The 26,632-nt window shown below is 45.9% G+C and overlaps 1 protein-coding gene across 1 annotated transcript; it reads left to right on the forward strand.

The window, feature by feature from the left end:
- Positions 1 to 244: 244 nt before the first annotated feature.
- LOC119654667 (apyrase-like) lies at positions 245 to 26,632 on the forward strand. The gene is made up of 8 exons (XM_038060162.1): positions 245 to 441; positions 11,187 to 11,412; positions 11,475 to 11,672; positions 21,133 to 21,541; positions 21,600 to 21,757; positions 21,819 to 21,915; positions 25,953 to 26,307; positions 26,389 to 26,632. The coding sequence occupies exons 1-8, from the start codon at positions 326 to 328 to the stop codon at positions 26,483 to 26,485; spliced, it is 1,656 nt and encodes a 551-aa protein (XP_037916090.1). The 5' UTR covers positions 245 to 325; the 3' UTR covers positions 26,486 to 26,632.

The following is a 26,632-nucleotide window of genomic DNA, read 5'->3' on the forward strand; positions in this document are numbered from 1 at the left end:
TATGAGAGTGTATGGGTTACTGGCGCTTATCCATCTCATGGCATTCAAACTAAATCTGTATTAATAAATCTTCATCTACCTGATAAGATATCAATTATTTTACCACCTGAAATTTTCTAATTAAATACGATTTTCTCTATTTTCCCACAAAAATCATTGGAGATTATGCCTTGATACCATTGTTCCCGTTGATAAGTCTCGATAAAAGTAAGTAGAGTTCTCTCGAGGTAATAAGCGCAGATTAAATTAAAGGCACCATTAGTATTGGGTTTGACTCGGATATCTGTACATCAGTTCAGTGGGTGAAGTGCTATCGACAGGCGTGATGATGTTCCTTGCGGGCCTTTTCTTGTTGGCACTTTCCGGGGCCCCCCTTGTAGTCCGGGCGCAAGAGGACCTATTTCCTGTTTCAATCATTCACATGAATGACTTTCACGCCAGGTAACTCTTAAATATCGGATAATGCACATAAAATCTTAATAATGGTCGTTATGGTGATTAGTTACATTCGGTGAATAACAATTCGTGGAGCTGTAAATTTCTTGTGAAGTTTCCATTCAATGTGATCCCACTAGATCTATAGGAAAAGTCACCTGTGTTTGCATTTGTGTTGTGTTTCTGAGGTGAGACAAATGATTGTCATGCAGTATCCAATATGGGTCAGTTCATTCAGTTCGTGTTCAAGCGACTGCCTCGTGATTCGAAGCCAAGTCTCTCTCTCTAGGTCAGTTACGAATCACGTTTGTCGTCATTGGTCATGCTTTCATCACGGTTTTTTGGTATAACCCAACAGAAATGTTTTACATAAGACAATGATACTCGTCGCAGATCAATGTACATATTAAACCAAAGGCAGATTATTCAAATTAGACCAATCCAACAAGCCAGTTAACAGTGTCCAAAGACCATCGCAAAAATACGATTCAAACCATCAACCGGTCCTCATGCCTTGATGGAGCCATTGAAATTTGTCAGTAGTTTTCTTTGTAAACGTGGATTAATTCGATCAAAAAGTTACTGGTTTTTGAATTAAGCAATTTTGTTATGGGTAAAAAAGTCTATAATGTGCTATCTATGGCCTAGGTCGTCCCGGTCTCGTTTCTACTTTTCCGTTTTATTAGGGGGTATCCACCCACTGAAAAGAACGGCTTTTATTGAGAGAATTTAGGTAGAGAATATGATGAGGCAAGAATCATCAACGTCGGTGTTGTTCTCGTTGACGGTCTCCTTCATGATTCAATTAATCCATCGGTTCTGTAAAATTTCTATACTTTTTTATAGAGGTATATAGTAGAAGGATTTAGCCCTGTGCTCCGGTGAAGATTTTAAGCGTGATTGACTTTCGCAAAAAAATAATAGTTACTGAAGGCCAGACCTGAAGAATGGTGGTGATAGGCGACTGACTTCTACTTTTACTATTGGTGTTTTAAGGTTTTATGTGAAACAAAATGTTATTAAAATTGCTTCAATGTTTGTCCGTATTTCTGTCTATCACACTCGATTTATTCGGAAACGATTGATGCTATTGTCACGAAATTTGGTGAGAACATGTGGTTTGTGAATCCCTTTACATATAGCAAGTGGCGCCATTTTCTATCGAATTTAAAGGGACTCCCCATACACGTAAAAAGGAAGTCTAATTCTTTTCCACAAAATATGCTCATCTGGGTTATAAAATGAAACGGCCCAATTAGTACTTTTCGAAACTAATCTTATTTCTGATATTGGAGGAAACATAGAAGAGTGTGTGCCCTGAGAAGTGTAACAAGTCTCGATTCCAGAGTCTATCCAACCGAAAAATCTGAACAAATTTACAATTGTGCATCCATATCAAATGTAGGCATCAAAAAAACCCATTTCGATACCTGCTCGAATAAAGTTAATAATAGCATATTACCATATTTTATAAATTTATCCGGAAGCAATGCTAGGGGTCAATGTTCCCATTATACTCCACCATAGTCTTGAGAGTTCTGGTGATTGAGTTATATGTGAGAGATTGAAAAGTTTCTTTGATATAAGCCGTTCATCTCTCACTTTCGTCCCCAATGATTGCTCCGTTTTTTCGGTTTTACAAAAGGTGGTTTTGAATTGACATCGACGCCACAGGCTCTTCACTACTTTGAATCATCATCATCAGCATCAACGGCTCAACAACCGGTATCCTGTCTAGCCCTGCCTTAATAAGAAACTCCAGACATCCCGGTTTTCCGCACCAATTCGATATCCCCAAAAGCTCTCTGGCGTCCTGACCTAGGCCATTGCTCCATCTCAGGCAGGGTCTGCTTCGTCTTCTTGTTCTACCATAGATATTGCCCTTATAGACTTTCCGGGTGGGATCATCCTCATCCGTACGGATTAAGTGACCCGCCCACCGTAACCTATTGAGCCGGATTTTATCCACAACCTGACGGTCATGGTATCGCTCATAGATTTCGTCGTTATGTACGTTATGTATGGAATCGTCCATCCTCATGTAGGGGGCCAAAAATTCTTTAGAGGATTCTTCTCTCGAACGCGGCCAAGAGTTCGCAATTCTACTTGCTAAGAACCCAAGTTTCCGAGGAATACATGAAGACAGTTTTTGTAAGCTGAAATAAGCTCTGTTGGCTAACAACAACCGTGCGCGGATTTCATCATCGTAGTTGTTATCGGTTGTGATTTTCGACCCTAGATAGGAGAAATTATCAAGGGCCTCAAAGTTTTAGTCTCCTATCTTTATTCTTCCCGTTTGACCAGTGCGGTTTGATGTTATTGGTTGGTTGGTTTTCGGTGCTGACGTTGCCACTATATACTTTGTCTTGCCTTCATTGATGTGCTTGCTCGATCTGGATGAAGGCAGTTTGTACGTCTCGGGTGGTTCTTCCCATGATGCCGATATCGTCAGCATAGGCCAGTAGTTGGGTGGACTTAAAGAGGATCGTACCTCTTGCATTTACCTCAGCATCACGGACCACTTTCTGAGGGCCAGGTTAAAGAGGGCGCATGATAGACTATCCCCTTGTCGTAGACCGTTGTTGATGTCGAATGGTCTTAAGAGTGATCCTGCTGTTTTTATCTGGCCTCGCACATTGGTCAGAGTCAGCCTAGTCAATCTTATAAGTTTTGTCGGGATACCGAATTCTCTCATGGCCGTGTACAGTTTTACCCTGGCTATGCTATCATACGCGGCTTTAAAGTCGATGAATAGATGGTGCAACTGTTGTCCATGTTCCAACAGTTTTTCCATCGCCTGCCGCAGAGAGAAAATCTGATCTGATTTGTCTGGAGTGAAGCCTCTTTGGTATGGGCCAATGATGTTCTGGGCGTATGGGACTATCCGGACTAGCAAGATATCGGAGAATATCTTATAGACGGTACTCAGCAACGTGATAACTCTATAATTGCTGCACTGTGTGATATCTCCCTTTTTATGTATGAGACAGATAATGCCTCGTTGCCAATCGTCGAGGATTGATTCGTTGTCCCATACCTTGAGCACAAGTTGATGCACCATTTGGTGTAATTGATAGCATCCATATTTAACCAATTTGGCTGTAATTCCATTGGCTACAGGCGACTTATGATTTTTTAGTCGATGAATTGCACGGAATCTTTCTCCTATACTTGGTGGTGGCAGTATTTGTCCGTCGTCTTCAGTTGGCGGTTGTTTAGTAGCTCATCAAAGTACTCAACCCATCGCTCCAATATGCCCATTCTGTCGGAAATCAGATTTCCCTCTTTGTCTCGGCAGGATAAGGATCGAGGTGTATAAGGCTTTATTCTGCTGACTTGTTGGTAAAACTTCCGCGCCTGGTGCGATTACTCCCTGTACTTTTCGAGTTCACAGACCTGATGATTCTCCCAGGCTTCCCTTTTCCGTCTGTGAAATTGCTTCTCCGCTCGACGGAGTTTGTGAAAAGTCTCTGCGCGTGCGCGACACTCTTCCGTCGTTCCGTTGCTAGCTTACATTCATCGTCAAACCAGACGTTCCGACTCCTTTTGCGACTGGGGCCAAGTATGTTTGTGGCCGTATCAATAATAACGTTCTTCAGGTGGTTGTGAAGATCATTTTTTGATGCTTCATCTCCAGGTCCTCTATTGACTGCGATTATTGCGGCATCCATTTCCCTCTTATAGGTGTCGCGGAGGGGGTGTGATGTGGATGGCTTCAGTGTTGGGCAGGAAACGACGGTAGAAGTTTAGCATGCCCAAGAACCTCCTCAACTCCCTCACTGTCTTTGGACGCGGGAAGCTTGTGATTGCTTGCACCTTGTCTGGGTCGGGCTGTATTCCTTCAGGGGAAATGAAATGGCCGAGGAATCTCACCTGTTGTTGAAGGAATTTGCATTTCTCAACGTTTAGGACTAAACCGGCCTCAAGAAGACGTTGAAAAATGCACTCGAGATGGGCTAAGTGCTCAGACTCAGTGGAAGAAGCGACCAAAACATCATCCAAATATACGAAACAGAATTCGAGGTTTCGCAGGACTGAGTGAATGAACCTTTGAAAGACATTACGGCGCAATCATGTGCTGAAGCCCTCTGTCGAGAGTGGATACCTCGCTTTGGCGTCCCTGCAGTGGTCATCACTGACCAGGGAATGCAATTTGAGTCCACCCTTTTCTCCGAGTTAGGCAAACTCCTTGGTTTTAAACGCCAGCGGACTACGGCATACCACCCACAATCCAATGGGATGTTGGAACGTTGGCACCGGACGCTGAAAGCCGCCATTATGGCACGCGACGACCCGTCCTGGACGCAAGTCTTGCCTCTCGTCCTACTCGGCCTTCGTACAACCCGCCGAGAGGAATTTGCTGCCAGCCCCGCGGAGCTGGTTTACGGGGAGAACCCAAGACTCCCAAGCGATCCGGTCTTCGACAAGAGATCGGGTCTCACGGAGTCGGGGTTGGTGCGTCTGCTGAGGGACAATCTCCGGCGCATCAAGGCGACACCACCCACTCGACACTCGTCCATACCTGCTTGTTCGCCCAAGGAACTGGACACATGCACGCATGTGCTGATCAGAACGGATGCCGTCCGGAAGCCGCTGCAGCCTCCATATGAGGGCCCGTACCGCGTTCTCGAGCGGGGAGAACATTTCTTCCAGCTCGAGATCGGTGGTCACAAAAAGGCGGTCTCTTTGTCCAGGCTGAAACCCGCGTGCGCCCCGAAGCAACGTCGTGTCCGCTTTGTGGATTAACGGCGAACGAAGTTCGGGGATCAGTCGCTGAAACCCCCTAGGTTTCATCTGGGGGCGGAGTGATGTGGCGCGGCAGGATTCGCAGCATTCGAAATTTATTTCGAATGTTGCGAGCGAATAGATGGCGCGGATCTATCCACTTTGCGTGGCACACCAAGGGAGTGGAAGATCGCAGTAATTATGTTTTTCAGACCTGTCACTGAATTTAATTATTAAGTTGAAAATTGCTAAAGAATATGGAAGTCCTTTTTGGATGGCAGACCGCGAGCGTGCTCGCGATCTGGCGCCCGAACGCTGAGCGTCCAACGTCGCCCGCATCTCGGCCATACTGGCTGTTAATGCAGCAATCTCGCGCCTCAATTCACCCACCTCATCCGACGGTGGTTGAACGGCCGCCAAGGTTGGGCGTACGTACACCTCCTGAACCTGGTCGGCCGTCGCTGCCAGTTCCTCCAAGGAACCGGAGACGCAAGCGAGGATCGCCCGGGTGCCCTCCGGGAGCCGACGCAGCCAGAGCGACTTGATCAGGTCTTCGCCGATCTTACTCCCACCCAATTGCCTCATTTCACGAAGCAATTGGCTGGGAGTTCGATCACCTAAGGTTAAACCTGCCAGCAAGTGGTCTAATTTTGCCGACTCGCTTGCCGACAGGCGCCTGATCAACTCGCTCTTGAGCTGCACATACGATGTCGACTTCACCACGTCGGACACCAGAAGTATGGACTCTTCGTCCAGGCCGATCACCGCGTAGTTGAAACGGGTCGCGTCCGATGTGATGCCGGACATTTGGAACTGTGCTTCCAGATGCACGAACCACAGTTCGGGGTACCGCCGCCAAAACGGAGGAACGCGTACGGCGAGGGCGGTCACTTGCGGGTTCGATGGGCCTGCTGCGTCTTTATTGTCAAAAGACATCTTGTTTCACGAAAAGTACGAGAAGCGGACGCTATCCAGCGCAGACCAAAAACACCACCAATGAGAATGGAGGACTCGCGATGCTAAACACCTGCACGCCGTCTCTTGCAGCGATTTCAATTTTTTTATTACTATTTTTTTTTTTTTTAACTGAATAAATAAATAAATATTATATATAAATGAATAATAATTTCTCTTAAGAATAACTCCTCGTTGTTTGTCGGCTGTAGCTGCGGCGTTGGCGGTGCTGGGGACGTCCGTTTGTTGCCGTTGTTGATCGTTGTGGCAATGATGACTAGTCCGGTGCGTGAAAGGTGTTGTGCAGGAGGGCGTGCGTACGGGAAGTCGCGTGAAAATCCACTTCTGGTGAGGGTCCGACGTGTGTCGCGCAGTACACTGTGTAGAGAAGGTTTTCTCGCGTTTTTCTTTCTTGCCTCTGCTCCGACTCGGGATGTTTACCACGGCACTCCACACTCAACTGTAGATGCGAACGCGTGAAAATCGCTTGCCGTACGGTCTACTGATGTTTTGGAAGGATTTCTCAGTCCTTGGAAGTTCTATTTCTGCCGTGTTGTTCGGACGAATTTTTGTCGTTAATAGAACTTCACCAATGTCGGCGATGGTGGAGTTGAGTGCGGCGGCGAAAGTGGCTGCGGCAGCGATGGCGGCTGCGGCTGCGGAACTCTTACTTATCTCCAATCGGTTGTTGCGGCTGCCTGCTGGGCGATTGTGCTTGCGCAGACTGCGATTTGTTGATGGGGATGATGATGTGCTTGAGTTTTTCAATTTTGCAGGTTCTGGGAATTCGGGATCCTAGTTGTTGATGCTGTTGGTGCGAGTTCCGGGGTCACCAATTAAGTAATCCAATTAAGTAATTATGATTACTTATTATTTTTATTGAAATATTTAAGCGAACTCAATGCGAATTTTATACAGCAAACTCAACGCGAATTCTATACAGTAAACTCAACTCAAATTCTATTTTCAAAAAGGACTTCCATATTCTTTAGCAATTTTCAACTTAATAATTAAATTCAGTGACAGGTCTGAAAAACATAATTACTGCGATCTTCCACTCCCTTGGTGTGCCACGCAAAGTGGATAGATCCGCGCCATCTATTCGCTCGCAACATTCGAAATAAATTTCGAATGCTGCGAATCCTGCCGCGCCACAGTTCCTTGATGGGCCTCCTCGTGCCCAACTTTGGCGGTGAAATCCCCGAGCAATATCTAAACGACATTCGGAGGCAATGAGTCGTATAGTCTTTCTAGGCTATCGTACAATTGTTCTTTCACATCGTCATGTTTTTCTTTGGTTGGGGCGTGCATGTTTACAAACAATATATTAACAAGTCGGGAAACCGGAAGCTGGACGCTTCAGGTACGAGAGGTTTTGTGTATTTCTTAATACGTAGCACGTAATATATGCATATATTATGTGAGAATTCGATATCCCTAAAAGCTGTCGGGTGTCTTGACCTACGCCATCGCACCATTTCAGACAGGGTCTGACTCGTTCTTTTTCTACCATCGATATTGTCCTTATAGACTTTCCGGGTTGGATCATACGCATCCATACGGATTAGGTTACCCGTCCACCGCAACCTGTTGAGCCAGAGTTTATCCACAACCAGTCGGTCGTGGTATTGCTCATAGATTTCATCGTTATGTAGGCTACGGAATCGTCCATCCTCATGTAGGGGGCCAAAACAAAACCTTATTAAAATCAGTTCAATGTCTGTCTGGCTATCCCTCTGTTTTTTTTTTTTTTTGTTAGAAGTTGGAAATGTTCAAAAGACTCTGGCTTAGGCACGCCAGAGTATGGGATTTTTACCCACTAAAACCACCTCCTGACTCCTCTCCTATCCCGTGGAACCGCCTTTAGGTATTACATCATGTGGCGGAGTTAGCTTACTTTAGCTAGGTTTCCTTCCGTCTACACGGGTGGTTCGTAACCGCATCTTCCTCACTTCTTCTGTTTTTCGCAGTTTATCGTGGATTACAGCGATCATGGAATTGATCGCATCCCAGTCTTCCTAACAGGCTACCATTCTCCGTTTGTCTATCTGTCACACGCACTGTTCTCAGAAACGGCTATCTACGTTGAGATTTAGGGGGGTCCCCATACATGTAAAAGGGAGGTGTAAAAATTTTTTTCGTCAAACATAGTCATGTGGGGTATCAAATGAAAGGTCTCGATTAGTACTTTTCGAAGCCGGTATTAGTTTGAGATTTGTAAGAAAGGCGGGGAGCGGGAGGGATGGAAAGTGATGATTTCTTTAACGGACCCATTCACAGAAACTACCCAATCCAAAAATCTGAAAAAAATCATGAAGCTGCCTCTATATGGTGCCCAGGTCTCAAAATACTCTCCGATATCTGCTCAAATTAAGTTAATTATGGTATATTACCATATTCGTGGGGGAATTGAGTAAAACCCACCTTAAGTTTATCCCAGAGTTATAAAAGTTGGTAGTAGTATCAAATATAATCTGAAGCATATTATCCCAAGTTTGATCAAAATCATAATATAAGTAACAAAGTTACAGTAGGTCAAAGTTGACTTTACCACGTAAATGTACTGCAACTAAATATTAATATCACACTAAAGTGGGTAGTCAGACATGCTAAATGCATATACATAACGGGCTACGTGCAAATATACTCACAGAAGAAGCAAACAAAACCTTTCATACCTGAAGCGCCCAGCTTGCGGTTTCCCGACTTGTTATTGTTTGCGTTTGACCACTGCGATTCAATGTTGTTCGTTCTTTGGTTCTTTGGTGCTTCTGCTACCAGTTGCTAATGTTAGGAGTGAGTTGATGGGTCTACTGATTCTTCGAGGAATGCGTTGCCAAGCATCGTGCAACTCCGACTTTGCCGCAGAGCTTTATCTTGTTCTACGCACACAGCTTTTGGGTCTTGCTAGTACAGTAAACTATTTTGTCGAGCAAATATGTAGTTGTTATTACCGAATTTCCCTCTGAGCCTCTGATAAATATTGCATGTCCAAAAGCATGCGACCAACAGCGTTTTGATTTCATTGTTACACTAGTAATTAGGCAGTCTACTGGGGAGCTGTCCCTTCTGGACCTTCCATAACTTTTTCAGTACTCTCCTCTTCCAAGTTTAGTTTTATTTCTTAGTGTTCTTCCCTTAGCCAGCTTTTAGCCTTAGGTTGATTTTTTACTTCCCTATAACCGACCTGCGCATAGGCAGGCATGTACACCCATATATCAAATACGCACCGCATATACACGCTAATAACATGTTCGCCAAATGTTTCCCTATCCGCAACGATTTTCCACCAATTTTTTCCGCTCTATATCGTAGAAAAAGAAGACAGAGCCTACCCCCCAATAGAATAGTTTCGTAGGATATGACGGTGAGCAATTGCTATTGGTACACCTCAGCGCAAAACGAGATTGGTTGGCGGTCCTTATTAAGGTAGGCTTAGACCGGTAAGCGCTTATTTCACCTGGAGTAAAGCTTCTTTGGTATGGGCTGTTGATGTTCTGGACATATAGAGAATAACTTGTGGATGGTACATGGTTCCTCTACAATTGCTGCACTGAATGATATCCCCCATTTTATGTGTGGAACGGATAATGCCTCTTTACCGGTAATCAGGCATTGATTCGCCGTCGCACACCTTGAGCATAAGAGGGTAAACCGCTTGGTGTAGTTGGTCGCGTTCTTTGGCAGTGCAGCAGTGTTCAGTATGCAACATTTTTCGGTTCCATTACTAATTTAGATTCAGCGTCGAACTAGTCGATTCTTCATCTCCAGGGAACCTACTAACTGGGGTCATTGTGGCATTAATTTCTTTCTTGTAGGTGTGACGGAGAGTTTTGTTGTTAATGGCTTCAGTGTATACTCTCACCAGATTGTCAGAGGGTATTCTAGGCGTTGTTATTATTCGAGTCGATATTGGCCCGATAAATGTTTTCACATTCATCAAGGCTGAAATGTGGCGATGTTCAATTAACACGTGGCTATTTTGGTTATAAGTGGTAACATCTGAAGAGCCCCACATTTGTTTATGGACCGCGTTCCGCACAAACTAGGCACTTCCAACAACAATTTGGTGCCACCCTGCTAATTGGATAATATGGGGATTCATCCCTACTACTTGGTTTAATAGCCAAGTACACTTTCGATACCACACCTACCTTCTAGAAATCCTTCCACTACCTAGTAGAAGGTATCCTTCTCCGACTCTGCAGTCTCCTCTTTAGGAGTATGAACGTTAATCAGGCTTATATTTCGAAACTTCCCTCGCAAATGCAGAGTGCATAGACTTTTGCTAACGTTTTCAAACCCGATAACAAATGGTTTCATTTTTTGGTTGACTAAGGGACCTACTGCAAGTACATAGTTTACTGGATCGCCACTGTGATGTAGTGACTCTCCCCCAGAAACCGATCCTTGTCCAACACATCTCTTAGAAAGCTGTGACATCAGCCTTATATTGGGACAGGGTACCGGCTAATTGCTTGAAAGCTCCTTTTCTATACAACGAGCGCACAATCTATAAGAAACTGCGTATATCGTTCGTGTGTTCGTTGTCGTGTCCGTTGTTATCATATTCATCCAGTCCAGGGCTCCTTCTGTGGCTGCGAAACAAATTGTTTTCCGCGTATGGTTGTCAACCCTATCCAGCCCCTAGCTCGGAAAACCAGTTGGTAAAATTTGTCCCGTTTTCCCGTTCCGGAGACCCCCTGCGTCTACAGCTTTTCGTTAGGAAAGAACTCCCAGCGATCACAACTTGGAGGTGGAGATAGGACAGAAGAGCTCTTGGTGTTGGTTCCCAGATTTTATTCTCCATCTACTTTCTCGTACTAGGGTCTATCCTATTCTTTAACGAGCATTAATTAAATCTTCTTTAAGCTGATATCCTTAGCCAAGCTTCCAGAAGTCATGGATTGATACTTTATAGTTCCTTCATCCATAATACTTTTAATCGATCAGTAAGCTTTGAAAAGAACCTTAACCTTAGTTATCCTGATGATCTGGTTTATTTATATTATTATTGTAAATAAATAGAAATAAATAAATCCTACTAATTATTAAAACTGTTAATTTTACAGGTTTGAAGGCACAGATTGGTCATCATCTCCTTGTTCTAATGAAGATGAATGTATTGGCGGTTACGCTCGAGTCATTACCGTAGTGAAACAGCTGTTCGAAGATCTTAAGGAGTCGAACCCCATTTACCTCAATGCAGGTGATAATTTCCAAGGAACTATCTGGTATAATATTGGCCGATGGAATGTTACCCAATACTTCCTTAATCTGGTTCCTGCCGACGCTATAGTAACATACAAATACATAAGGTATACTTCGGATTGCTAAATTGCATTTGACTTTCATTTCAGACGTTGGGAAATCATGAGTTCGATCATGGTGTGGAAGGGGTTGTTCCATTTTTAGAAACAATCAAGTCACCTATGATTGTGGCCAACATAGATGATAGCGAAGAGCCAACTATGCAAGGCAAATACAATAAATCTGTAATTATCGATAAATATGGCAGGAAAATTGGTGTCATTGGGGTCATATTGCAGACAACATACGTAAGTAGAATAAAACTGTTATTTACCTCCTTTTTCATTAGCTCATCTCTTGCACTGTATTAGCTCCTTCAATTTGAGATCTAAAGTATGAGGAGACATTGCACTTACTGTAATGTAATGAAGATAGATTAACCAATTTAAAAACGAATAGTTATCAAAATAGGGACTCTAGTTTTATACTTCAGAATTCAAAACGTGATTCCCACCCTAACCTAAATCACCTCCTTAGACCACGGACCTTACTGATGCACACAAACTATACAGCTATAGGAAAATGTATCAAATTTCCTACAAATTCCAAAAAGGCAAAAGGGTCCTTCGCCAAAAAAAAGTGTGTATGAGTATATAAGAATAAAGAAGTCGCTGGAGCTTATACTTTCGCTCCGCGAAACGTTATCAGCTGGTCAACATCAGAAAGGTTCCGCTATAGAGAGAGTGACACAGATCAGGAGATGTCTTTATACCGAAACGACCAGCGTACCCCAGCAGGCAATTTCGGGTGGAATGAGGAACTCAAACACAAACAAAAAAATAAGCGGCACTTGGAAAAACTTAAGTATGCCACGAAGCAAAGTGAGCAAATTACTGGAAGTCATTATCTGCAGAATTGAACATCAACCCCCGAAAAGAAGCAAATAAACTGAAGACAAACTAATAGAGCAAAACACAAATATTCTATCTGAAATTTCGAAGAAAAATCGTTAACCAGCTCGAGGCTATGGTCATAGTGGTGAAAGACTCCTGGCTCCAGGGGAGTTTTCTCTCTATATCTGACACCCAGAATGTAGTATTTAGCCCAAGGAACTTAATTGAAGAAATGGTTGATTAAAAGGAGAACTGGTTGGTGCCAAATATCTGAAATGATACAATCCAAGACGAAGTAAAAGTAGAGGCACCTACGAAAAGAATACGAAGATCCAGTTACGTGATACCTTAGGGCCGAATCTACCCCATGAAGTAATACTTAACAGTTACCTAGTGAGGCAAGAGAAAAAAGGGGTAAGTTTTTAATGGGGAAGGAGGACCTATGCTCTATCGCTCGCGATTACCGTAAATGCGCTTCAGTTCCCCTACGACTTCCCAAGACGCTCGTACTCGTCCTATACTGTTCCACGCCAAGTGCCCTTGGGGCGACGCACCCGTCGGCCATCTTGGGAGAATTGATTCTACTGCATGGCATGGCCTGGATAGCAATTGTCGCCCCTTCTCAGTATGTGACCTATCCACTGCCACTTCCGTCTTCCTATCACATCGCGTACGAGTAGCAAGCCTGTAAGCCGACCAAGTTGTTCGTTTGAAATAGTTTCAGGCCAGCGTACTCCGATGATACGATGCAGACAGGTATTAATAAAAGCTTAGAGCTTTTGGGTAACAGCGGACTCCACTCTCCATGTGCTACTCCCTTCTAACAATACGGAAGATAGCTGCATTTGCAAATTTTAGACAGGACAGCGGATCTAGCGCTATTAATATGTCAGGCAACATCTAGTTCGATGCCACAGTCGGCAGAAACCACGGTTCCTAGATATACAAATTTATCGACGCTTTCTATGCTCTGCCCATTAAAGCAGATAGAGAGGGCGCGAAGACCCGTCAGAATGAGAACCTTAGTTTTGTTGGTGTTTACCTTCAATCCAACTCTACTTGGCCCCTTTTCCAAATCCGAAGCTATTTGGCCAAAGTCTATGACCCTACGAAGAGCAAACATATGTCATAAACGTAGTCGAGATGTTTGAGGAAAGATGTCATCGTCCATTGAATTCATCCACAGCCTCCGAACAAGGCAGCATGAAAAACGTCACCGATACCAAAAGGAAATAATATCAGTGACAGGATGTAACCCTGGCCGACTCCACCTTGGATCTCAAAATTTTCCGCGATTTGACTTCAGTACAGCAAGTGACTTTTGTACCATCATATGTCGCTCTGATAATAGTTATCAGCAGATACTCTCCCTGTTCACGATATCGAAAGCTTTTTCAAAATCGATTAAGAGCAAGTCCAGTGGAAATTTATATTCCACGCACTGTTCTAAAATGAATGTTAGGATGTTGATGTAGTCAATGCAGTAATATCCCGAGCGGAAACCATCCCGCTCTCTGTCAATCAAGCTTTCGAGATGTTCTTTGATGTGTTCCAGGATTATTTTAGTTGTTATCTTTGCCACGGCATGAAGCACACAGATACCTCTCCAACTTCTACACTTAAAACGGAAAAAGTCTACAATTTCTAAGATTTCCTTACGAGTAGAAGCAGCAGATCAGCAGTAAATAACTATGCAGGGGGACCGACAAGCCCAGCGGCTTTATTTCGTTTGATTACTTTGATGGCCGAAATGTTTCCGATTCTGCTTTGAGGAGCAGTCCGTATCCGCATGTTACAGTGACTAGCCATGTCATCCACAAGTGGAGGAACCACACCGGATGTAATACGATTAAGAACCATGGTGAAGTGTTCTTTTCATTTTTTCAGTTGCTCGTCATCGTAGATGCGAAGTCGACCATTGACATCCCTCACAGGACCATCGAATCATTTATGACCACATGCAAGCTCTTTCGTGATACGATACACAGTCCTGAAGTCATTGTGACCCAGGTCTTATGACGCCCCTTCTGGACGTGGCCAACGACCTGTACAGCACCCGCGGAAAGAGCTTTTTTGACGGCGGCCCAATGCTCATCAATATTCTCAGGCGCGTTACTCAGTACCTACCGCTCGATCAGCAAGATTACACCCAAATTGTCGAGCGATATCTGAGTCGTACAAGCGGTCGATATTGAACTTAGGGGATTGCACCTCCCCAACCCTGCGAGGACGGTTACAGTCACCTAAACCATGTTTCCCCATCACATGTCCGAGCAAGGTGTTCTCAGATCCCACCTTGGCACTCAGACCACCCATCTCGATCACATTCTCACCTTTTGGAAGGTTCCCCTGAACTGCGTTTAGTTGCTCATAGAAAGCGTTTTTCTCAACCACATCGAAAGTATCCGTTGGTGCGTAGCATTGTGCGATAATGATGTTCCCTAACCGAAATCTTGCAGTTCCCAGGTCAAGAAAGCGCGCCATGTTGTTGCCGCCAGAGGCAACCAAACACCGAATTCGCCTCTGCTACCACTTGACTTTCCAAAGTACAAAAGTACATTGCTGAAAGAGGGAGAGGAATACTCTCCAGAGTGCCACCAACTTACTTTACTTAGGCACAGAATTTCTAGTTTATATTGTTGGACTTCCCATTCATGTTGGAGAAAATGAGCATTTTGAGCACCCTCTCTACCGTTGTCAAGGAGCGTACAGACATTCCAGAAACGAATCATAGCCCGTTTTCGTTTCTCGAAGCGTTGTTGACGTTTCGGTAGCAATAAAATTTCAAAATTTGCAAAATTTCCCTTTTAGTAGCCTTTTACCACAAGCAAGGAAAGCTAAAGGGCGTAAAGAAATAGGATAACAACAAAATTGCACCCGTGGCAGTGAGATCGGGTGCCACGGTTGTCATATCGTCCATGAATCTCAGACAGTGGAGAAATATGTGCTCTGAGTCCTCTGGGACTCCATCGCAGTTTAGAGAATCGAATGAAGTGTCCAATTTGGGTATCGCTGATATCTACTATGTCCCGTCAGAAACTAGATGCTACTATCCGTCCAAACGTTTGTTGGTGGCATAGATCAGCTTGTATGTCCATCGACTGCTCCCTGCAATATTTGGTTCACGTCGTATATTCCCAACATCTCCTCTGCCAAGGTATCAATCGAAATCATTCTCGAGATGATGGCTACCCCATCATCTGAAACTGTCCTGAAAACGGACACCACTCAGAGAACTAGCCTGGAACCGTTTGACACATTACTTCGGGCTAGCCCTCCCGCTCTCCCGGCTTTGGGAGCCTTCTAGTCAGGGAATTCCTTTCACCAACGGGAGGGGAGGGGAGGAAGGGAGTTGTTAGTTCACGGAACCCCTTACCGTCCGATCCCTCTGCCGGTCGAGTTCAATCTTCTTCGTAGTAAGAAGAGCCCGAACATAATGCGCAATACGATTCCAGCTGCCAGCGCTCTTCAGCATCTCTCTGACAATGTTGTCTGGAGAGAGCTCCCCTGTGTCTGCATAAAGCTGCTGGCGGAGGCCATCCCACCTCTCGCAAGAGAAAAAGGTGTGTTCAGCGTCATCCGGCACTCCATTGCAGAACACACAATCAGGAGATCGCGCCTTCCCAACCCTGTGCAGGTAAGACTGAAAACCTCCATGCCCACTTAGAAGTTGGGTAAGGAAGTAATCAATCTCACCGTGCTTTCTGTTCAACCATGGATCTAATTTGTCGATGAGCCGCGCAGTCCACTTGCCCCTTGGCTCATTTTGCCAAGAAACTTGCCACTCGTTAAGGGTGCGTTGACGTTCTTCACGGGCAACCACTTCTCTTAAGTTTTCGCCCTTACGGCGATAGATAGCTTTGCGCTCCTTGGCAAGGAGGGCAACGGGGATCACTCCCGCAATCACCATCACAGCCGGTTCGGAGACAGTGCGATAAGCAGACGCCACTCGCAAAGCTCCCCGCCTCTGCACTTGAGCTAGGCGTTTACGATGCACCTCCTTGTCAAGGGCATCAGCCCATACCTCCGCACCATAGAGAAGGACGGACTGCGTTGCTCCCATGAGGAGACGTCTCCTAGTTGATATAGGGCCGCCCACATTCGCCATTAGCCGACTCAAGGCCGCGACTCCTGCTGCAGCCCTGTCCGCGGCTGCTTTGATTTGCTCGAAGAAGCTCATCTTCGAGTCGAGCATTAAACCAAGGTATTTAACCGCTGGTTTTGACTCTATAGTCAACTCGCCGATCGATATGGGACGCAAGGTCGGGATTCTCCTTCTGGTCAGGATGACTACTTCGGTTTTCTCCAGCGCAAGGTTGAAACCGTGAGCAGTCATCCATCCGCTTACCCGTCGCATCAATATGCCAAGTCTGCTTTGCGCCTGTTCAACAGTGCGTCCGGCAACAAGTGCCGCAACGTCGTCTGCATAACCGACCAGGCGCGACTCTTCAGGCATATCGAGTCTCAGCAGACTATCGTAGGAAGCGTTCCAGAGGTCCGGCCCTAGGATGGATCCCTGCGCTACTCCCGACGTGATTTCCATCCTCCTCTAGCTCTCTAGCGTCTCATAGAACAGGGAGCGGTCTTTCAGATAATCCCTCAATATCCGCAAGAGATAGCTTGGCACGTGAAAGGAGTTCTCTAGTGTGCCCAGCATATCTGTCCATCTTACGGAATTGAAGGCATTTCTGACGTCAAGCGTTATGAGGAGCACTATCCGTCGAGATCGGCGGCTGTGCGCCCCGGCTCGATTAAACGCATCTACGACCTCCATAACAGCATCCACTGTAGATTTCCCGGTTCTAAACCCGAACTGCCTTGCGGATAAGTCCCCGGCAGCACGGATCGCTTCAGCGAGTCTACCCCTGATGAGCTTCTCGAGCACTTTTCCGGCCGTGTCAAGCATACACAGCGGTCGGTATGCAGACGGGAGCTCCGGATCTCCTTTACCCTTACGTATCAACGCGAGTCTGGCCACTTTCCAGCGAGAAGGAAAAATGCCCTCCTTCAAGCACGCGTTGAACGCTTCGAGCAGCAATTCTGGCCGTTGGCGGAACACCAGTTTGTAAACTTCCGCCGGGATGCCATCAGGGCCTGGCGCCTTCCTGTTTTTCATAGTGAGAACCGCTTCTTCGAGTTCTCCCATTGTGAAAAGGGGGCAATCCACGAGGCTTTCCGCGCTGTTTACATCAACCCGTACAGGGTGTCTGGGGAACAATGCCCGCACAATGCGGTCCATCTGGTCGGTGCTCAGTATGCAGGGCTTCCGCAGAGCCCCGATTTTCCGAGTGACAAGCTTATAGCCTAGTCCCCACGGGTCATCATTCACCTCATTAACAAGATTTTGCCAGCCGCGAGCTTTGCTTTTATTTATAGCGCTGCGGAGTCTCCTTTTTGCTGATCTATTATATATTGTGCCTTTATGGCACATGCCTCCTCGTTGGCGTACAAACGTTGTGCCAAACGGCGGAGCTTATGACACTCCTTCCGTAGGTCGGCAATTTCCGCCGTCCACCAGTACATAGAAGGCTTGTCGCGCCTGGGGCCCCTCCGGGGCATGGAAGCCTCACAGGCCGTCGTTATCAGATTCATCACTGAATTTACGACGGTGTCAGCTGCGACACCACCACCCCGCGGAGTGCCCCCCAGTGCGGCCCTACCTGCTCCAAGAGCTTCGACGAACCTTCCGATGTTCACCTTCGCGACATTCCACACGCAGGGGGAACGTCGTGTTGGTGCTCGCCGGCAAGTAGCGTCAAACACTTCGAACGCAATGTACTGATGATCACTTGCCGAGAAGTCTTCTAGGACTCGCCACCCGTCCACCGATGATGCCAGAGATTCCGACGCAAAAGTGATGTCGGGAATGCTTCCTTCACAACCTGAGCGCCGAAACGTTGGCGTGGATCCGGCGTTTAAAATTACGAGCCCGGTTCTCGCCGCCATTTCCAGAATCCGTTTCCCTCTGGAGTCTGATTGAGGCATGCCCCATTCAAGAGCCCTGGCATTAAAATCACCGCCAACCAGGATTCGTCCCTCCGTGCTCGAAACGGCGTCCTCCAGAGCATCAAGCCGGCGCCGAAAGTCCGGAATCGACTCATTCGGCGTCAGGTAAACGCTAAAAAACGTTATCCCCAAACACCGGATCCAGACAAATCCGTCCCCCCGGCCTTCGACAAGAACACGAAGTCGAACGTCGTCCCGAACCCAGATGGCAGCGGTGCCCGATAAGTCCAGATACCATGAGGACGAGTCCTTGTTTCGGTATTGCTCGCTAATCAGCACTAGATCAGCATTTACTTCCGCAGCGAACTGCGCTAGCAACTGGTGAGCGGTTGCACTCCGGTGCATGTTAATTTGCAAAATGCGGATCATGGCGTTCGCACCCTAGCCCTCTCCAATTCCGCCCTGAAGATCGGACACCGTCCCGAGCCCGCAGTGTGTGCGACGCTTTCGCCAGACGCACCACGATCCCTGCAGAGAACACAACTCTCGCTTTCCTTGCAAGTCTTCGCTTGATGATCCGCTTGGCCGCATCTCCGGCATGCTGTCCTCCTGTCCGGACCCTTGCAAACTGCTGACGTGTGTCCATAGTCCAGACACCTGTAGCACTTGGTGGGGACTATCCGCATTCGTACCCTGCATACTACCCATCCGATTTTGATTCTCCCGCTGTTAAGGAGTTTCCTCACATATTGCTCGGGGACATCCACCACGGCAAGTTTTTTGCCTCGAGCATTTACAGAGGTAATAGCTACCCGGGCATTGGTTACCTCTGGACATTCACGCTTTAGCGCCTCCTCTACTTCGACCTTTTCTGTGAGGCAGTCAAGATCCCGTATTTCCAGAGAGCACATGGGTTCTAGGCTGGAAACAAGGGCCTTCTCCCCCAATAGCCCCTTGACCGCTTCGCAGAACGTGCTCTTGTTGGTCGTCTTTGGGCCCAGTTCGACGAGAACTCCACCACTCCTCGTTTTCCGTATCGAAGACACCTCTGCTCCGTTCTCCTCGGGTTTCATCCTGTAGCGGATTTCACTAAGGACTTCCGCAAATGTCTTGCCTTCCGTCGGCTTAATGAGCAGAGCCGACGGTCTAGTCCTTCTTCGTTTCCTCGTTTTTTCCGCTACTGGCTTTGGGTTGGCAGCCTCCTTGTTTTTGGACAGACGTGTCTCTGGCGCTGGAGTCCGTTGTTTCTTTTTATCCTTTTTCGCCTTTTTTTTTGGGCCTTGGAAACTACTTCGATAAAGTCTCCTTCAGGCACGTCGTCCTCTTTCCACTTTTTCCCCTGTTCACTTTGCAGAGGGCTATCTGCGGTCCGTTTGACGCAAGCAGCATTCTCAGCGGGGAGTGCGACTGTTTCTGCTCTACAATCGTCTTCCGCTGCTCTCCACGTGCGTCTATAAAAAGAAACGCGGTCCAGTAGTTCCTCCAGTTCCATAAGCCCGTTTTTGACGCCTTTGCTGACGTTTCTCTGAAGGAACGTTGCCGACCGCATACGCTTCACCACTGCTGCGCACTTTCGGATGAGTCTTTCCTCTTCGGCTCTAGCGAGGACGGTCGAATGCATTTCCACTCGATTTGTGCCCAAATCCATCTGCTCAGGACTAGCGTTTCTCACTGAGCTTACTTCCAGGACAGGGGCACTGCAAGGTAGTGGAGTTGCCATCCCCGCACGGTCAGTCGCACCACTTGATGAGGCTTCCTCTTTATTTGGGCGCCCCGGTGTCTCATCGGGTATATCAGCCCTCGTTGCCTCTTTCACTGGTCGCTGCGGTGAACGACGCATCTTTGTGCTCCGCCCAAACGCACCCAGCTCTTCCTCCTTGTCTGTTGTTTCGTCGTTTTTTTTTATAATTTTCAGAATATTCTCCATGAAAAAGTTACCAGCGCATCGTGTGCAAGGGAGCGGGCCGCAATAGTCAAGAACGGGTATACCCTCGGGGACACAGCCCCTACCCCAGTTCCCTGAGGCCTGACCTACGCTTAGCTGATCCCGGAATTCACGGACGGATCAGCGCTCGCTCGGGGCAACGCGGTCTACTAACACCGGTTCAATGCACACTTCCCGACCAGGGTCCCGAAGGGGCTGGCTCCTGATACACGTCGCAACTACCACCTTGGCAGAGCTACGCTCACATCACCCCGTCGACGCCGACAGAGAGTTGTCGACGGCTCCGGAGACTCCCAGTGTGTCCCGACGTGTACCGGTCATTCGCGGTTCGCTCTTCACCGAGAAGCTTTCTCGAGGCTACTACCTAGGACGCAGGTATGCTGCCAGCTAGGGGGCAAAACTACTTACTCGGGCACCTCGGGGACGTCACACCCCGTATCGTAAGCGACCCGTTTAAAAATCGCTAACGACCCCTGAGGGGAAACTCACCACCCTGGAGCCAATATTGCGACCACTTCCATTTCTCCTCCGTCAGTGCCAGTCCAGCATTCTGTAACTATATATCAGAATCCTAGAGATACCTTGAGGTCACAACCAAGGCCGTGCCTTGTTGAGTGGCATGCAATGAATAACAGAGTGTACGCACATACTTTCAATATACGCATATGTTTGGTCTCTAATCATGAAAAATTCTGTTTTTACTCCCATACCACCCAAATGAGCCTTTTCTTCCTTCCCTTCCAGCGAATGCAAGGGAGGCATGAATGTGAAAACCTAAAAATTAATGGAAGGCACTGTCGTTGCAAGAAAGCGACTGCTACGTAAAACTTTATGGAAGGGGACCAACCGCAACCAACCCTCTCCGCAACTCATATACTCCGCTGCGTACAACAAAACTAATGAACCCTCTTAGTCCACGGGAGCACTATGTTCCAAAGAAAGCAATGTACATATGTTAACCCATAAATTTTGCTCGTATTTCAGCAAATCGCCAATACCGGTAAACTCAAGTTTTTAGACGAATCTGAGACAGTTAGGGCAGAAGCCGAACGACTAAAGAATGAACATGGCGTTGATATTATCATAGTCCTCTCGCATTGTGGATTGGAAGTTGATAGAATTATCGCAAAAAATGCAGGACCTCTTATTGACGTCATTGTCGGAGGACATTCCCACACGTTTTTGTACACCGGAGAGAACCCACCAGGTCCTGATACACCGAGAGATGACTACCCTGTCGAAGTCATACAAGATGACGGCCATAAGGTACTAATTGTTCAAGCATCCTGCTATACAAAGTACCTTGGTAATATCACAGTATATTTCGACAAAGCCGGCGAAGTGGTACGATACGAGGGTGAACCGATATTCCTTGCTCATGGTATCCCCGAAGGTTTGTGTTTAATTGCTAAATTGAGAAGTTTTTTTTAAACCTGCCGTTATCGTTTCAGATCCCGATATTGTGAATGAACTGGCGCCTTGGAAAGTGGACATTGACGCTATTGGCAAAAGGGAAGTTGGCAAAACACGAGTGACGCTCTCAAAGAGCGACTGTAATTATGAGGAATGCAATCTGGGAAGTTTCATAAACGATGCATACACTTACTCGGTAAATAACCCTTGATGTAAACGCTCTTAAGAAAATATTTAGTAACTTGATAAATGTTCAGTATATAAAGTCAACGCCATATGATCATCCTTATTGGACTACTGCTGCTATTTCCGTGTGTAACGTCGGAGGAATTCGAACAACACTTAACAAAGGAGGTAAGGGTTGCTAAGTCTCCTACATATTGACTTTGGGCTGCACTCGCGCCGATAGTATTAATATTTGGTTGATTAGGTTAGAGTATTACTCGTGATTAGACATCGATTGAAGGTGAGGATATTATGTACAGCGTTTTTTGCAAAAGAGAAAGTTACTTTCGGAGAGGATCATTTACCGGCGAATTATTTGAAAGAATTCACATTAGATTTCGATTTTAAAGATGAGTAAGTTACGTTAATTTAGACAATTACCAAGGGATTTGATAACAAATTTTAACATAACAAACGACATCGACCATGTCGAGAATCTAAACACCTGAAGTACTGAGGATGACATGTACTTCCATATCCTTAAAAACGTCCTTTCTCAGATGCCAAGATAGCCGATGGTACCTTGAGATATAGAAAAAGCTTTCAACGACATGAACAGGGAATGCATATGGCACGGCAAATGATTCCGAAGAAGTTAATAGCTATTAACAATATCACGTGCCTCATCGAGTTAAAATCTCAGAGGATTTGAAGTCCAAGGCGGAGTTCGACAAAGATGCATCTGGCCGCTGGTACTTTTTTCCTCTCGTTATCGGTGAGAGATGACTTGGAGGGGTTCAATGGATGCTGTCATTTTTTTCTAAAACACCTCCACTACCCTAATGACATACACTTGCTCTCTGAAAAAGTTCAAGGTATCTTCGTCTAAAGTCTGAGAAGGCCATCTCTTCTTCCTCTTCGCATTGGCTGCATATGGCCGAGACCATCACTCTGATTTTTTCTATGTGGTAGTTTAAGGGACACTGCCCCGTTAAAAGCCCTACTTGGGCTTTCACGTCCCGCCTCTTAAGGGACAAAACAAAAATGCCTCTCTAGCGGCTCCGGGTTCCTTCACAAGAAGTTCAAATTTCTTCATTTGGCTGTGGGTGTGAATTCTTGTCATTTCACCCTTCAGAGTGAACTTGACAGTGTATGGCCGGATGCCAAAAACTGGTTCTGGGCCCACCATCGTGAATTCAGATCCCTGGCGAGCCAGTCTGTAAACTTCGTCATTACCAACGATGTTTGAGTGCCCTAGCGCCCACATCAGGAATGTTTCGGTTCAGTCGGCCAAGTTTCAGCACCTGATGACAACTCCACACCAACGATATTTTGTTGCTGTTTAGCGCTGATAATACTGCCCTACTGTCGGAACAGATTCAACTGATGCGACTGCTCCATTTTTGCCGCAAACGTTCTTGTGCTGCGTCATTTTTCCGCAAGGTCGACCCAGTTCCATAATCAGAGTTCCCGAGAACACCCCTGCGTCCGATCCGTTTTCCATGACTAATCCGTCGGTGACGATTATTAAGTCGGTAATCCCAAAAGACTCGTAGCCATTTATAAACTATTCTTCTCTTTTGGAGATTACAATGGAGTATGTCTTTTCGAAGACGAATCTGAAATCTATATGATTGGCGATCATCAGATCATCAATGGATTGGGGTAAATTTAGAATAGCTTCCAGTGCCACGGTCGGCTTACTACTATTTGCTCCAGTAATACTTAGGCAACCGGGCTTCTGAATCTGCGTCAGCTTTTAGCAAAGTTCAGTCTCGGCCATCAGACGATACATGCATACATCAAAATGGGTTTTATTATGGATGTATACATCCAATGAATCCGTTTTCGTAAAAGTACTCAAGTCTTACCTGCAGCATCCATTCCCTCTATTACTAGAGCACAGTCTGCCTTATAGACAGACGCATGCAAGAGACTCGCCTGCTCTTTGCTATAAAAATAAGCGCACAGCGAGTCGACTTAGCGATGATGTCCTGCCGCCACGTCAACCACACCCCCACCCCCGATGTCATGAGGCAAGTTCATCCGCTCCACGGCAGACTTTGGATGATGCGTTCAGAATTTGGACATAGTTATCCTTGTCTGCCACCGGACATTTTCCAGATCGATCTTCGTCCACGGCAATATTCCGAATGCAAAAGTCAGTGAAAGGATAGCGAATACATTCAGTGAGCTTATTTTATTCTTCCGCGGGAGATGGGATTTTTGTACCAACTTCACACGTCGCAGGAATTCGGACAGCAAAGCATCCTTCAGATTACCAACTCGAGCATCGGTTCCTTGCATAATTCCTAAGTACTTGTAGAAGTCTGTCTCGGTCGCAGTTTCGATGTGGAGGTCACCAATGCTATGTCCGGCATGCGACTCGTGATGACCTTTGCGGATGGTTTGGATTCGACACTTATCTAATCCAAATTCCAACCGAATATCACGGCTGAACATGTCTATTATTCGCAACAGACTTCTAAGATTGTCGTCAACACCAGCATACAGCTTGATGTTATCTAAGTACATCAACTTTGTCAATTCGCATTTAGCACGTCGGCCATACCTCATTGCAAAACCATGCCCTCTAGTATCATTCAGTAGTCATGAAAGGGGGTTCAGTGCTATGCAAAACCAAAAGGGACTCAACGGATGCCCCTCGAAAACGCCCCTCTGTATATGGATGGGCTCTGAGGTATTAGCACCCTCAGATGCACGCACTGAAAAGAGGATATGCCACCTTTCCATGACTGTCGCCAAAAACTTTATCAGCTTCGGATCAATGCGAAACAGATGTAGTACATCGATTAGTAAGATATGCGGGACACTATCGAAAGCCATAATCGATATAGCAACTAAAGAGGGTCTTTGGCCTCTGGTGGGATGGCTTCTGTAAACCCTCTGTACTTTAATACTCACCCGTCTGCTGGCACTGCCAGCGCTGATCTGAATTAGTCTAGCAATGTGCTGTCTTAGTTAGTCCCGCCGACATTCCAGACAAATTTTCCATGGTGGATCTCTTCAGTCACTCAAACCAATAACACGAAAGCGAATCTTCTTACCGTACAATCGGATAGCCGCAACTGCACCACAATACACAAGTGATTGTAGTTGCAGCAGCGACATATCAGCACATAGTCGAGATGAAATTTCATCATTGACTTGAGATAGAATTCTTCGAGTTGCTGGAGATGTATAGAGCCTGGCAATACCTGGTCTATGCAAAGGATCCTTCAGCAGCTGCAGCAGACGGCCTAGACGTCGAACCGCCTCACGACTAGCGATTTTAACACAATGCTGCCTATTACGGGAGCCCTACCCAGCCACCAAGTCAGACGACTCCCCCCGGTTGTCCGTACCGGACCTTAAGTTTCTCCTTCTTCTCATTAGATGGATTTGCATTTTTTCCCTAACTGCCAGGTCTGGTGATAGTTTCCTCAGTGAGTAAGCAAGACTGCAAAGTTCCTGCGCTTTCCTCACCAACCTCCTGAGACGCTGCGGTGGCGTATAGCCATTAAGACTGAAGCTATCCATCCCTCCGCCTTTCACAACCGAGCTTGGGACCGTCTACTGCGAAGTTAAAAAGTTATTATTTTTTTATATTCGTAGCACCAAAAGTTATAAGTTTTTTGTCGAAAGCAATATCAAATGGAAGTCTGAGTTATTTAGATGGAAGAAACGGCTATATCTGATGGCTTGGACTGTGGTCAAAAGCTAGCCCATTTCCCCAGATTTTACTTGTCTTTCCATCCGTTGGTAAATGGTAGTTGCTTTAGTCTCCAACGCAATGTAATGTCTGTATTGGTTTGATACGGAGCAGTATACAAACGGAGACTGTTCATAAAGTGTGGAAATAAAGAATTAATTTACCACTGATTTATGTGCTAGCTAACGGACGTTCCACATGGACGACGAGTATTCAAGTACGCTAAGTTCGAAGTTCCTTGATAAATTCATCGCAATGAAGCTCTATAAAAATTTAGCCAAACGTAATGTAGTAAGTAACCTACATTATCATCAACAGTGCCACGATCGGTATCCGGTCTAGGTCTGGTTTTGCGTCGAGGTCCACTATTCCGATATCCCTATAAGCTTTCTGGCATTCTGACTTACGCTATCGGTCGTTAGCGTCTGTCAAAACTTCTCTTTATACCATAAATATTACAATTAAAGTATTTTTTTATGCACAAACGTAGTAACGCTACCAACTTATTTTTCAGCTCTTACCTATGCTCACCTTGTCACCACTATACCCTTTGGAAACACAGTGGATTCGTTCGACATTCGTGGCAAATACTTATTGGAGGCGCTTGAATATTCTGTTGAGAAGTCATACGATGAGGGTCAATTCAGTGCAGCAAATATGCTTCAAGTATCTGGGCTGCGAGTGACGTTCAATATTACAAAACCAGTCGGAGAACGTGTCGTGGAAGTCCTTGTACGGTGCCAAAAATGTGAAATTCCAGAGTATGAACCACTGGAATTGAATAAAAGCTACAGAGTAGTGACAGGGTCATTCTTGTCTGGTGGCGGAGACGGCTTTACCATGTTTAGGGATTATAAGGAGAATACCATGTAAGTCGTCAATTCATTTCAAATGCTACTAGAAATTGTTTTGCTCCATAGATTTCCAATACTATCTTTTTTTATCAACAGAATCGGGGAAGTCGATATAGATGTATTTGAAGAGTATGTTCAGAAACATTCGCCAATTACAGCCGCGGCGGATGAACGAATTATAATTTTACGTTAAAATGTGTTGTATTTTACAAATAAAGAACGAAATATAATCTACATAGCTACATATCGAATTTTATACAAAGCATAAAGGTATTTGCTCTCACCATCCTGATATAGATGAAGGAATTTGTTTATCAATACTCCAGGCTTTTATAGAAAA

The sequence above is a fragment of the Hermetia illucens genome, chromosome 4, assembly GCF_905115235.1.
Source record: "Hermetia illucens chromosome 4, iHerIll2.2.curated.20191125, whole genome shotgun sequence".
In the NCBI taxonomy this organism is placed as follows: domain Eukaryota; kingdom Metazoa; phylum Arthropoda; class Insecta; order Diptera; family Stratiomyidae; genus Hermetia; species Hermetia illucens.

Bases quoted from the DNA above. Each gene is read 5' to 3' on its own strand.
- LOC119654667 (XM_038060162.1), top strand. From the start codon at position 326: ATGATGTTCCTTGCGGGCCTTTTCTTGTTGGCACTTTCCGGGGCCCCC. The intron at 11,673-21,132 runs GTAAGTAGAATA...CTCGTATTTCAG, and splicing joins TCATATTGCAGACAACATAC to CAAATCGCCAATACCGGTAA. The intron at 26,308-26,388 runs GTAAGTCGTCAA...TTTTATCAACAG, and splicing joins GATTATAAGGAGAATACCAT to AATCGGGGAAGTCGATATAG.